We start from the raw sequence: 12531 nt of genomic DNA, 5'->3' as shown, positions 1-12531 counted from the left end.
AGTGTATTTGAGAGAGAGAGTGAGGTAGTGAGAGAGAGAGAGAGTGAATTAGTGATTTAGAAAGGCAGGCATTTTTAAGTTCAGCTCTTTCCTGATAGGAGAATAACATCTCCTTGTGATGGCATTGATCGGTTTAAAGTTCTCGCTCAAACTTTCAAGGTGCCTTAAAGGGTAACCTTTTGAAAGGATATGGGTTTATGCGTTTTTGGTCAAAAATGAATCCTGGTTAGAAGCACCCACGTTTCTTCTTCTGAGCAGTATCAGGCATTGGAGAGCAGCGTCCTGTCTCCTCTGAAGAGCACAGCTTTCTGGCCCAGTCCCTAAAATTCTGTCATCCAAAGTACTGCCAAAGAGCAACCCTCAGAATTGTACAAATGTTTTTCAAGGAAGGCTCAGAACATTCCTGGTGGGGGAGGGGGATGTCCTCGCGCTACAGACGTCATGTTTTCTACTCTTTTATGGCACATCCGTCACCACACTGCAAGGTAAGAGGGTATATCTATTGACCTTGCTCCTTTTGAAACCAGCTTTCCAAAACGTTTCATTTTTTTTTCACCAAAATGGTGGGACAACGATACTAAAAAGATCGGCGACTACATCTCTGACCCCAGCAAGAAATGCAGAGACGTCAGAACCTAATTCTAGGGGCCGTTTGAAAGAAATACTGCAAACTCCAATACTTTAGACAATTTGCACTGCCTCTCCCCAGCTTCAGATCCTGCCCTCGCAGAAGTATAGCGCTTGCCTTCCTTTCTGCCGCAATACACGCCTAACTAACCATCTGGCGCGGACGCTATAAATACAAACTTCTTTTGGGCCCAGCTCTGCTTGACTCTAGGTTTTAACTTTTCGAAATCCTCCCGTTAAGTCTCATTACAAGGTTTGTTCAATTGTATTTGCGAGTGAAGGGCTGGGGCCCGAGACGCAACGCGCAGGGTGTGTACTTCAGAATCTGCCGCGCCCCGGGCCTGTGCGCGAGCGGGCAAAGTCTACCCACCTCCAGCCACCGAGAACCCGGTGAAATCTTATCACCTCGCCAAGGAGAGGATTACTGCACTCCCATGGAAACCAGGCGAAGAATTCCGCTGGTTGCTCCTTTTGAAACCAGCTTTCCAAAACGTTTCATTTTTTTTTCACCAAAATGATGGGACGATACTAAAAAGATCGGCGACTACATCTCTGACCCCAGCAAGAAATGCAGAGACGTCAGAACCTAATTCTAGGGGCCGTTTGAAAGACATACTGCAAACTCCAATACTTTAGACAATTTGCACTGCCTCTCCCCAGCTTCAGATCCTGCCCTCGCAGAAGTATAGCGCTTGCCTTCCTTTCTGCCGCAATACACGCCTAACTAACCATCTGGCGCGGACGCTATAAATACAAACTTCTTTTGGGCCCAGCTCTGCTTGACTCTAGGTTTTAACTTTTCGAAATCCTCCCGTTAAGTCTCATTACAAGGTTTGTTCAATTGTATTTGCGAGTGAAGGGCTGGGGCCCGAGACGCAACGCGCAGGGTGTGTACTTCAGAATCTGCCGCGCCCCGGGCCTGTGCGCGAGCGGGCAAAGTCTACCCACCTCCAGCCACCGAGAACCCGGTGAAATCTTATCACCTCGCCAAGGAGAGGATTACTGCACTCCCATGGAAACCAGGCGAAGAATTCCGCTGGTTGCTCCTTTTGAAACCAGCTTTCCAAAACGTTTCATTTTTTTTTCACCAAAATGATGGGACGATACTAAAAAGATCGGCGACTACATCTCTGACCCCAGCAAGAAATGCAGAGACGTCAGAACCTAATTCTAGGGGCCGTTTGAAAGACATACTGCAAACTCCAATACTTTAGACAATTTGCACTGCCTCTCCCCAGCTTCAGATCCTGCCCTCGCAGAAGTATAGCGCTTGCCTTCCTTTCTGCCGCAATACACGCCTAACTAACCATCTGGCGCGGACGCTATAAATACAAACTTCTTTCGGGACCAGCTCTGCTTGACTCTAGGTTTTAACTTTTAGAAATCATCCCGTTAAGTCTCATTACAAGGTTTGTTCAATTGTATTTGCGAGTGAAGGCCTGGGGCCCGAGACGCAACACGCAGGGTGTGTACTTCAGAATCTGCCGCGACCCGGGCCTGTGCGCGAGCGGGCAAAGTCTACCCACCTCCAGCCACCGAGAACCCGGTGAAATCTTATCACCTCGCCACGGAGAGGATTACTGCACTCCCATGGAAACCAGGCGAAGAATTCCGCTGGTTTCGACATCAGAGTAAAACAAGAAGATCCTCACGGCCAGACGATAGCTACAAAATGGCGGATGGAAGCTTCAAAACTTTTTCGGCTTCGGGGGCGTGTTCCTGCTGTTCTAAAAAGGGCGTGGCTAAAAAGTGGAAAGAACAGCACGGAACACGCCCCCGAATCTGAAAAAGACGGAACCTATTTGGAGGGACGGCTCTCTCCTCCAATGGCTGGCCTCCGTTTAGGAAGCCAGCCAATGGAGGAGAGGGAAAAAGAGAGGCGGGCTAAAGAGCCACTCTCAGAAACATTAAATCTCCGACTTCCGGTTCTGCCTTCGGCAGACCGGACGGTCCTCGACCTAAAAAGCACCATTAGCAGTGGTCTAACCAATTGAATGAAGCAAATTGCTAATCCTGTGCATACCCAAGTGCCAAATATCTCAAAAACTAAATTGAAGTTATAGTTATAACTTGTCAGGCATCCTAGCACACTGCGATGTCTGTACACTTGCTTTGCACCATTGTTAAGTTAAGCCACCATCGTTTTTGATGTGTCTTGATGAATAAATTTCCTTATATTTACATAACTATAAGTGTAAATATTAACCCTGGGCGGAAAACTACGCTACGCTCGCGGAGTGTGTGTAGCGAGCGCAGCTACGCGCAAGGCGAATCGCACGTAGCACAGTGCAAAAACGCATAGCAGGCATTTTTTGCTTGCTCGCGGTCCTCTACGTCAAGTTGGCTACCGCGAGCGAGCAAAATCAACATCCCTGCAAGACTTTTTCCTCGTTCGCAATCGGCAACATCAAGTTGCCGATCGCGAGCGTGGAAAATATACTTCCTGGCGAGATTCTCAACGCGGGGAGGTCAGGTTTCTCATTGCGAGTGGTCGCATATGTTTGCGACCGCTCGCGATTAGAAACTACCAGTCCGTGTTGAGAAAGCTGCCGCTCGAGTACAAATCTACTCGAGCGGCAGAAAACGACCGCTTGCACTGTGCATGATGCCGTTCGCAATGATTGCACAGTGCGGACAAGCATCCAGCACTGTGCAATCATTGCAAACAGCATTTCCCTACCACACTACGCAGTTCGCATAGCGCGACATAGTTCAAAGTGCACTTAGCGTAGCGCGACTACGCGAACTATGCCCAGGGTTAGTAAATATGAATTAATAAAATAGGAGGGGGGGTTTCTTACTGGCCTTCTCAGCATTCATTGAGTGTGTTGCCCATGCTCCCATTCCACTTTATACCCACCATTTGTAGTAACCTACAGTCTACATCCTCTTTTTACAATTTACCAATAAATAGACCAGAACAAGTGTGCAGCCGTACCTTATTTTCAAACCCTGATCTGTGTCCTATCTTTTATCCATCCTACAGCCAGACTGCAACATTGCACTCTGTTTTAATAGCATAATGTTTGGTCACCTATTGCCAATTTGTTGAGCGCATGCCCTAAAGCAACTTGCAGCTTGCAATTAACACTTATGCAAAAAACGTCTAACTTAACCTTATGACATAAAAGTAGGCCCAGTTTATTCATTACTGGGCACCTTGTTTTAACATCTCGGAGGAGGTCAAGTATTCTTAGTTTCATATTTTTTGAGTTAACATGTTCATATTTTGTTTCCTGTTAAAAGGTGGAAATTCAATAGCAGGTCAGGAGGTCATCCCTAAATATCTAAGATGTCTGAAGATGAGCTCTCAATTGAAGAAACTGTATCTGGAACACCTAAACAGCAGAGATAGATCAGCACCCCTTGACTCCACTGTCTCTCAACAACTGAGTCAGATTCGAAGATGGTGGAATGGAAGAGTACAGGCCATGTGGGAAGCCAATGTTCCTGGAGTAAAGGATCGGGTGAAAAGACTGACGATCATGGGTTGCATCTGAACGTCAACAGTGAGGAGCAAATACAACGTCCTAATCCTTTACCAATGCATAGACCAAGGTGAAATTGGATAGAAATCATAAGTAGATATCAGAGTTGCTTTCCAGCTATCTCCCACATCTGATCCCCCCCCTTATGTTACTCTCTGTAGCCCGTGTGCCTCCCCCGCACATTCACTTATGCTGTGCCCTCTCACTCAAAAACAATGTGCTCCTCCCTCCTACATTGTATATTGGTCTCTTTCGCCTTGTATTTCATTTTCTGCCCCGTGTTTTCTACCGCATGTTGCTTCTCCGCTTCTGCTGTTGCTTCACCCCAACCTTCTTCCGCAACTCGGTCATCCTCTTTAATTTTTTTAACAAAAAATATGCTGTTGCGCAGAGTTTCAAAATATCACTTTCATGTTTTTTTTTATATGTGTAGATCCATCTCAAATTGATACATTAAAGAGTAAACACCTGTGTCATGTTGTAGGTGTACACATGCTGTACATCATGGGTACTCGCAAAAATATTCTCAAGGGCCACAAAGTGTTTTCTGTGATGTGACGAGGGCCGCATCAGTGCCAGCAGGGTGGTGATTTGGGGAGGTGATGTAAGGTGGGTATAGGGGAAGCGAAGCATATACATCTAGTGACTGAATTGCACAATGTGAAACCAGAAAGCCTGAGATTAATCCCAGCTTCCTCACTTTACCAAATTGTGTGGAATGAAATACACTTTTTGAATTTTGAAGAGACTGTGGTCCGCAAGGAGACTCCCAGACTTAAAGTTCACTAAGTTGAAAGGGGTTTTATTTGTAATGATGTCACGTCATGGTAGGCATCCAAAACAAAAAGACAAAAAACAAGCATTGAAAATGCAATAGGTCTCGCCTTTTATTAAGTTAAAACCATTTGCTTTGCTAGTGGTATTGTATAGCAAAGCAAATGGCTTTAACTTAATGAAAGGCGAGACCTATTGCATTTTCAGTGCTTGTTTGGAGCAGACAACAGTTCCTTTGACAGTGCCAATAGGTCCTTTGCTTGCCATTCATTTCACCTGCAGTGCACCACATTTGGTGGGCAACTGCATTTAAAGCCATGTATATGTTATATGTTATGTTATAAGATTTATAGACCGCATAGCTGCCCCAACAACGGAGCTTCCCAGCGCCCCCCTGTGGAACGATTACCAACTGCAACAGTGACCTAAGGAAAAGATTCCAGAGGGAAGCCTAGGAAGAGAAAAGCCACATTTTCTGAGTTTTTATGAAGGATAAGTGGTTCTGGATGTTTCCGATAGACAGAGGGAGCGCATTCCAGAGGACTGTGGCTTTTGCATGAAACAAACAGCCACACGCTCTTCCTCTCTTAACCCGGGGTACAGAGGCCAGATTAAGGGCGGGTGAACTCAGGAAGTGTAAAGGGATATAGCGGATGAGACAGGATGGGAGACCCCCGGGAATGTAAGATTTTATGGGCGGTACACAAGATCTTAAAGTGAACAGGCTTCTCCACAGGGAGTCAATGCAGTTGCGATCATTATTTGAATGGTGCAGCAGGTGCAGTGGCACCGGGCCAAAAAGTTATCAGAACTCCTATAAACACCTAATATTGCTATATTTTACAACTAAACAGGAAGTCACAAGTGCAGTTATCTAGCAAGCCCTAGGGTCATTATTTCAATAGTGCAGCAGGTGCAGTGGCACAGTGGGCCAAAAGCTTCAGGCACCCCACTAAACACTGAGTATTGCTATATTTTAGAACTAAATAGGCAGTCACAAGTGCAGTTATCCTGCAGGCACTAGAGTCATGATTTGAATGGTTCAGCAGGTGCAGTAGCACTGGGCCCAAAAGTTGCCAGAACTCCTCTAAACACATAATATTGCTATATGTGACTACTAAACAAGCAGTCACAGTTGCAGTCACCGTGCAGTGAAAAGGGACTTGATTTGAATGGTGCAGCAGGTGCAATGGCATCGGGGCCAAAAGCTCTGGCAACCCCACAAATCCCAGATTATTGCTAAATGTTACTACTAAACAAGACAGCCAGAAGGGCATTCATCTATCAGGCAAAAGGGTCGTGATTTGGATGGTGCAGCATGTGCAGTGGCACAGGTCCAAAAGCTGTAGGGGCCCCACTAAACGCAGAATATTGCTATACTTTACTACTAAAGAGGCAGTCACAAGTGCAATTATTTAGCAGACACTAGGGCCAAGATTTTAATGGTGCTGCAGGGGCAGTGGCACTGGGGCCAAACGTTATCAGAAGTCCTCAAAACATAAAATATTGCTATATTTAACCACTAAATAAGCAGTCACAAGTGTAGTTACCTTGCAGTCACTAGGGTCATGATTTCAAAGGTGCAGTGACACCGGGGCTCAAAGCTCTAGGAACCCCTGTAAACACCAAATATTGCATTATTTTACTACTAAACAGGCAGTCACAAATGCAGTTATCTTGCAGGCACTAGAGGTATGATTCGAATGATGCACCAGGCCCAAAAGTTGTCAGAACTCCTCTAAACACATAATATTGCTATTACATCAATTAATTCTATTATTTCCCTCTTTCATTTCATTTTTCAAAATGTTTCTATTACTTACCTGCACTATACCACTAGTCACAGCACAATATATTGCCTTTTTGGACATGCACAAGCCATAACACTTTACCTTCTGGTAGGTCGCTCCCCCCACACCCCCCCTCCTGCTGCAGCTCCGCCTGCACCCCCGCTGCCGCCGGAGAAGTCGAGGCCCTCCACCACCCGCAGGCTTCCACCTGCGCCTCATCCCTAGTGGCCAGTGGTGGCCTTAGGTTCGTTTCATTTCCCTTGTGCTGTCTCTTTGCCTTTTTTGCCTCTGTGACCCTGATTTGTGCCTGTAACTGGCGTGCCCCCTGCCCCCCCGCTCTGCTCTGTGCCATTTCCCTTGTGCTGTTCCTCTGCTTTTTGCCGCTGTGACCCCGATTTTGTGCCTGTGACTGTCTGTGCCCCCTGCCCCTCGCTCGCCGCTCCGCTTCTGTGCCCCCTTTTTATTTCTGTACCACCTCGCCGTCCGTGTGCTTAATTTGTGCCTGTGACCCTGTTTTGTGTCCCCTTTTTATTTCTGTACCGCCTCGCCGTCCGCGTTCTTAATTTGTGCCTGTGACCCTGTTTTGTGCCCTGTTTATCTTCTGTACCACCTCGCCGGTCTCCTGTCCCCCGTCCCTGCCTCCCCTGCGGCCCCGCCCCCTCCGCGCCCATTCGCCACTCCCGTCCCTCGCCTCCAGCCTCCCAGCTGCTCCTCCCTCCCCACCTCCCCATATACGGCGGCCGCGCGCAGCGGGCGTGCCTAAGGCAAGCCCGTCTGCGCCCATCCGCGCCTGGACCGTGCCCAGCGCCAGAACCCCTCGTGCCAGCCACGAGGAGCACCGCCTCTGCTACGACGCCAAGACCCTCATCGCTCTCAACCCAGGAAGAACCCACAGCTGCTGCAAGGTCGCCCCGAGGCGCACCCACGGCCCCTTCACCTGTCGGAACTGCAACTTCTCCTGCTACGAAAGCGCCAAGACACCCACCACAACGGAAACCAACCAGCTCAGATGCATCCTGATCAACACTCGCTCCGCACACAAACAAGCCGTCGAACTCTGGGACCTACTCGACACTACATCTCCGGACGTCACCTTCCTGACCGAAACCTGAATGAACAAAACCTCTGCGCCTGACATCGCCATAGCCATCCCAGACGGGTACAAGATCACCCGCAGAGACCGCGTAAACAGGGCCGGAGGAGGCATCGCCATCATTCACAAAAACACCATCAAGATCTCTACAAACACCAACGACACCCTCAGCACCGCCGAACACATACACTTCCAGATCCACACGGACCCCAAGACCACCCTAGGAGGCACCCTCGTCTACAGACCACCAGGCTCAATTCTGCGACTCCATCGCCGACCTCATCAGCTCACACGCACTGACCTCCACCAACTACATCCTCCTCGGAGACCTGAACCATCACCTGGAAAACAACAACGACAGCAACTCCACCACCCTGATCGACAATCTCGCCAACCTCGGACTCAAACAGCTCGTCACAACGCCGACCCACACCGCCGGCCACACACTTAACGCAATCTTCTCCTCAAGCCCCCACGTCAGCTTCAGCCACGTCTCCGAACTCACCTGGACCGACCACCACTGCATCCATTTCTCCTTCCGAAAACCACTCACACCCCACCGCACCCTACAGACCCCCCGCCGCCGCTGGGGCAAAATCACTGAAGAACAACTCCAGACAAGCCTCACACTCAACCCTCCGACGAACCCCACCAACCCGGATGATGATGCACTCTCCCTCGAACGCTGGATGAACGACTGCGCCAACACCATCGCGCCGCTAAAAAACCCCACCAACAGAGGCACCAGCAGAAGAGTCAGCTGGTTCACCCCGGAACTCCTCGACTCCAAACGCACCTGCCGGAAACTGGAAAACATACGGAACAGGAACAAGACGCCAGACAGCCACACTGCCTACAAAGACGCCATCCGCAACCACCCCCACCTCATCAGGACCGCCAAAAGGACCTCCTTCACAGACCGCCTTGACAACAACGCGCACAACAGCAAGGAGCTCTTGACCATCGTGAAGGAACTCTCCAACCCCAGCTCCAACGACATCCCACCATTACAAGCCCTGTGCGACTCACTCGCCTCCTTCTTTCACCGGAAAATCACCGACATCCACGACAGCTTCAGACCCTGGATGACCCCTGCCGACCACACCGCACCTAACCCTCCACACCCCACCACCCACGACACCCTGACAACCTGGGCTAATGTGAGCATCGAGGACACAATCAAGACCATGGGATCTATCCACTCCAGTTCCCCTTCAGAACCCCTCCCACTCCACATCTTCAACAAAGCCAGCAAGTCCATCGCACCCCACCTGCACAAAATCATCAACCCCTCCTGCGAGACCGCCACCTTCCCTGAGAACTGGAAGCACGCAGAGATCAATGCCCTATTGAAGAAACCCAAAGCAGACCCGAGCGACCTCAAAAACTTTCGGCCCATCTCCTTGCTCCCGTTCCCAGCTAAGGTCATCGAGAAGATAGTAAACACCCAGCTCACGCGACACCTCGAAGACAACAACATCCTAGACCCATCACAATCAGGATTCCGCAGCAACCACAGCACCGAGACAGCCCTCATCGCCGCCACAGACGACATCAGGATCCTGCTAGACAACGGCGAGACGGCGGCCCTCATCCTCCTGGACCTCTCCGCCGCTTTCGACACCGTCTGCCACCGCACACTACGCACGTGCCTCCACGACGCAGGGATCCGAAACAAAGCCCTGGACTGGACCACCTCCTTGCACTCCGGCAGAACTCAGAGAGTCCGCCTCCCCCCGTTCCGCTCCGAGGCCTTCAAGATCATCTGCGGCGTCCCACAGGGATCCTCCCTCAGCCCGACGCTGTTCAACGTCTACATGGCACCACTAGCACGCATCGCCCGACAATACGACCTCAACATAATCTCCTACGCCGACGACACTCAGCTGATCCTCTCCCTCACCAAGGACCACCTCACCGCCAAATCCAACCTCCAACAGGGAATGAAGGCCGTCGCCGACTGGATGGAGGACAGCTGCCTCAAACCGAACACAGACAAGACAGAAATCCTCACCCTCGGGTCCAACCCCTCCGCATGGGACGACTCTTGGTGGCCCACGTCACTGGGGTCCCCCCCCCCCGGCCTCCGACCACGCACGCGACCTGGGAGTCATCCTCAACTCGAAACTCTCCATGACCAAACAAGTCAACGCAGTCTCCTCCACCTGTTTCAACACCCTCCGCATGCTCCGCAAGATCTTCAGATGGATCCCGACGAACACGAGGAAAACTGTCACCCAGGCCCTGGTCAGCAGCAGGCTCGACTACGGAAACGCCCTCTACGCCGGAACCTCGTCCAAGCTCATCAGCAGTCTACAGAGAATCCAGAATGCCTCTGCACGCCTGATCCTCGACGTCCCGCGCCGCGACCACATCACCCCCCACCTGAGGAACCTGCACTGGCTCCCCATCGACAAAAGAATCTCCTTCAAGCTCCTGATCCACGCACACAAAGCACTCCACAAAACCGGCCCAGCCTATCTCAACAGTCGACTCTCCTTCTACGTACCCAACAGGAAACTCCGCTCCGCTGACCACGCCCTGGCCATGGTCCCACGCATCCGGAGAACTACTTCCGGAGGCAGATCCTTCTCCCATTGCGCCGCCAAGACCTGGAACACCCTCCCCCTCCACCTACGTCAAACCGAAGACCTGCTGACCTACAGGAGACAACTCAAGACCTGGCTCTTCGACCAGTAACATCTCCCCCACGCCCTCCCCCACCCCCCCCAGCGCCTTGAAACCCACCCGGGTATGTAGTGCGCTTTACAAGTTACATGATTGATTGATTGATTAACAGACTTTCTGTCACTTATATCGTACAACTACTCAGCAAGCTACAACTTGCAACAAAAAACAGCTTATTAATCACATAGGCGAAACCTAATGCATTTACCAATGCTTGTTAGATCTGGCTGTTGCAATTCTGATAATGAAACAGGCTATAGCCATTATTTGGAAGCCATCGCACGCCCAGACATTTGTAAATGGCGGTCAGAACTTTAAAAGCGGGCAGAGTCCGAGGAGGCTACGATCCGCATCTTATGCTTTCATCAGAGAAAAACGTTGGAATTGCTGGACTGGGACATTTTCTTACTCCAGATCGGCCCATAATCAGACCACAAACCATCATGATCTGGGATGGAGTCTTTCCCTTGATCTTGAACAATAACACAAGACTGCACACGCAGCCACTCCTATGTCTCTGATTGAATAAATATTGCAACAAACTAGGGATCTCTGTTTATCTCTATATGTTATTAATGGCAAATGATATGTGTAACCATATACAGCACATTATGTCACTCACATATGTTAATTTATTGGATATGTTTATTGGTTCACCTGACATTCTAAAGTCTATATACTAGCAACATGTATTGTGTACTTCATATGACCGTTGTATTCTGAAAATAATAAAATATAGTTGAAAAAAGCACAGCAAACAGTAACATGGATGGTTGGTGGCCTCACCTGAAGCACTAGGAGGAGCTGACAAAAAGAGAGGATTTTTTTGGCTTGTCAGCATAAACCTTGTTTTGCGCTGAAAGTTGTCTGAAAGTATTGCAAAGCTTAAGCAAAGAGCTTTTTTGCATTACTCTGAGTCAAGGGGGCGTTTGCATTTTGAAAAGACTTGATCATAATTTACATTACATGTGTTGTATGATTTACATAGCAAATATTTTCAGGTCTCGGCTCGTGCAAGGGCTCTAGGATCCGAGCCGGACCCTTGTCTCAGCCCCGGCTCGGCTCTCCTTGTTTTTTTTGGCTTGCCTCCCTCTATATGCCTCGAGTTATAAAACATTAGAATTCAAACTATGCTGCCTAGTCTTCAATAATTCAAGGGTAACTATGAGAGGGCTGTTTATGGTACCTCCAAACCACAAAATGTACGTGTCCTCTGAGCTTAATCGGTCTTTATCGGTTCCTTAATCCCCAAAGCATCACTGGCAGAACTGCACACCTTGCATCGTAGAGGATGTAATTGCACTGAGATCTTACAACGTATGTACGTATGCACCAGGACAAAAACTGAGCAAACAATCTCATGCCCTTTTAATTAATAATGCACAATAAATATAGTTGTATCACATTTAAAAATGAGTACAAATCTTACAGCATAGGGACAAATTCATGATGGCCCTTATTACATATGCAGCATAAGTTGTGCAAATAATTTTTCTTCCTTTTTCAATCAAAGTTTATTCGTGTGTGGGTTGCTTTTTCATTCTTAAAAAACCTTCTTACACCTAAAATGAATCAGATGCAAAAGATGTGCATTTTACCAATTGTTTCACAGTCTGTACTCCCTATTTTTGCCCCGGTTGTAAAATGTGCATATAGTATAGCTTGATATAACCGGGTCTGGCAACGTAGGGGACTAATACACCCACTTTAAGGGCCTGTGTTCGACCTTATGGTCACAGGTTCAAATCTGAGGGGTCCACTTATCCTTTCATCCTTCTGAGGTCGATAAAATGAGTACCGTTGGGTAACAATATAAACATCTGTTATTCAGTGCCTAGAAACCCCCGGGTGAACGTGCGCTTTATAAATACACGTTATGTTATAAAATCGGCGTACTATTACATAATCAACTAAAACAGTGCATTTGCTGGATTGTTCCACTAAGGCAAAATGTAAGTAATCTGGCCATCAGGGTGTTTAGAAACCTGCAGTTTTCAGCGCTATATACAAACTATTAATTTTCCTGCAAATCATAATGCCATCATATCACAAAAAACGTAAAGCAACGTTC

General features: G+C 48.6%; 1 protein-coding gene across 2 annotated transcripts in view; it reads left to right on the top strand.

Annotated features, from left to right (window-relative positions):
• The window catches only part of TNFRSF14 (TNF receptor superfamily member 14), a 368403-nt gene extending 363815 nt beyond the window's left edge, over positions 1–4588 (top strand). For both annotated transcript variants that reach the window (XM_085609199.1, XM_085609202.1), the window contains one exon: positions 3874–4588. In XM_085609199.1, the coding sequence (XP_085465325.1) occupies positions 3874–3888 (15 nt within the window). In that variant the 3' untranslated portion in view covers positions 3889–4588. The remainder of the gene's footprint in view (positions 1–3873) is intronic.
• Positions 4589–12531: the final 7943 nt, after the last annotated feature.

The sequence above is a fragment of the Triturus cristatus genome, chromosome 1_2 (assembly GCF_964204655.1).
Source record: "Triturus cristatus chromosome 1_2, aTriCri1.1, whole genome shotgun sequence".
In the NCBI taxonomy this organism is placed as follows: Eukaryota; Metazoa; Chordata; class Amphibia; order Caudata; family Salamandridae; genus Triturus; species Triturus cristatus.
Note: the sequence above shows the minus strand (reverse complement) of the source record. Positions and strands in the feature narration are given on the sequence as shown.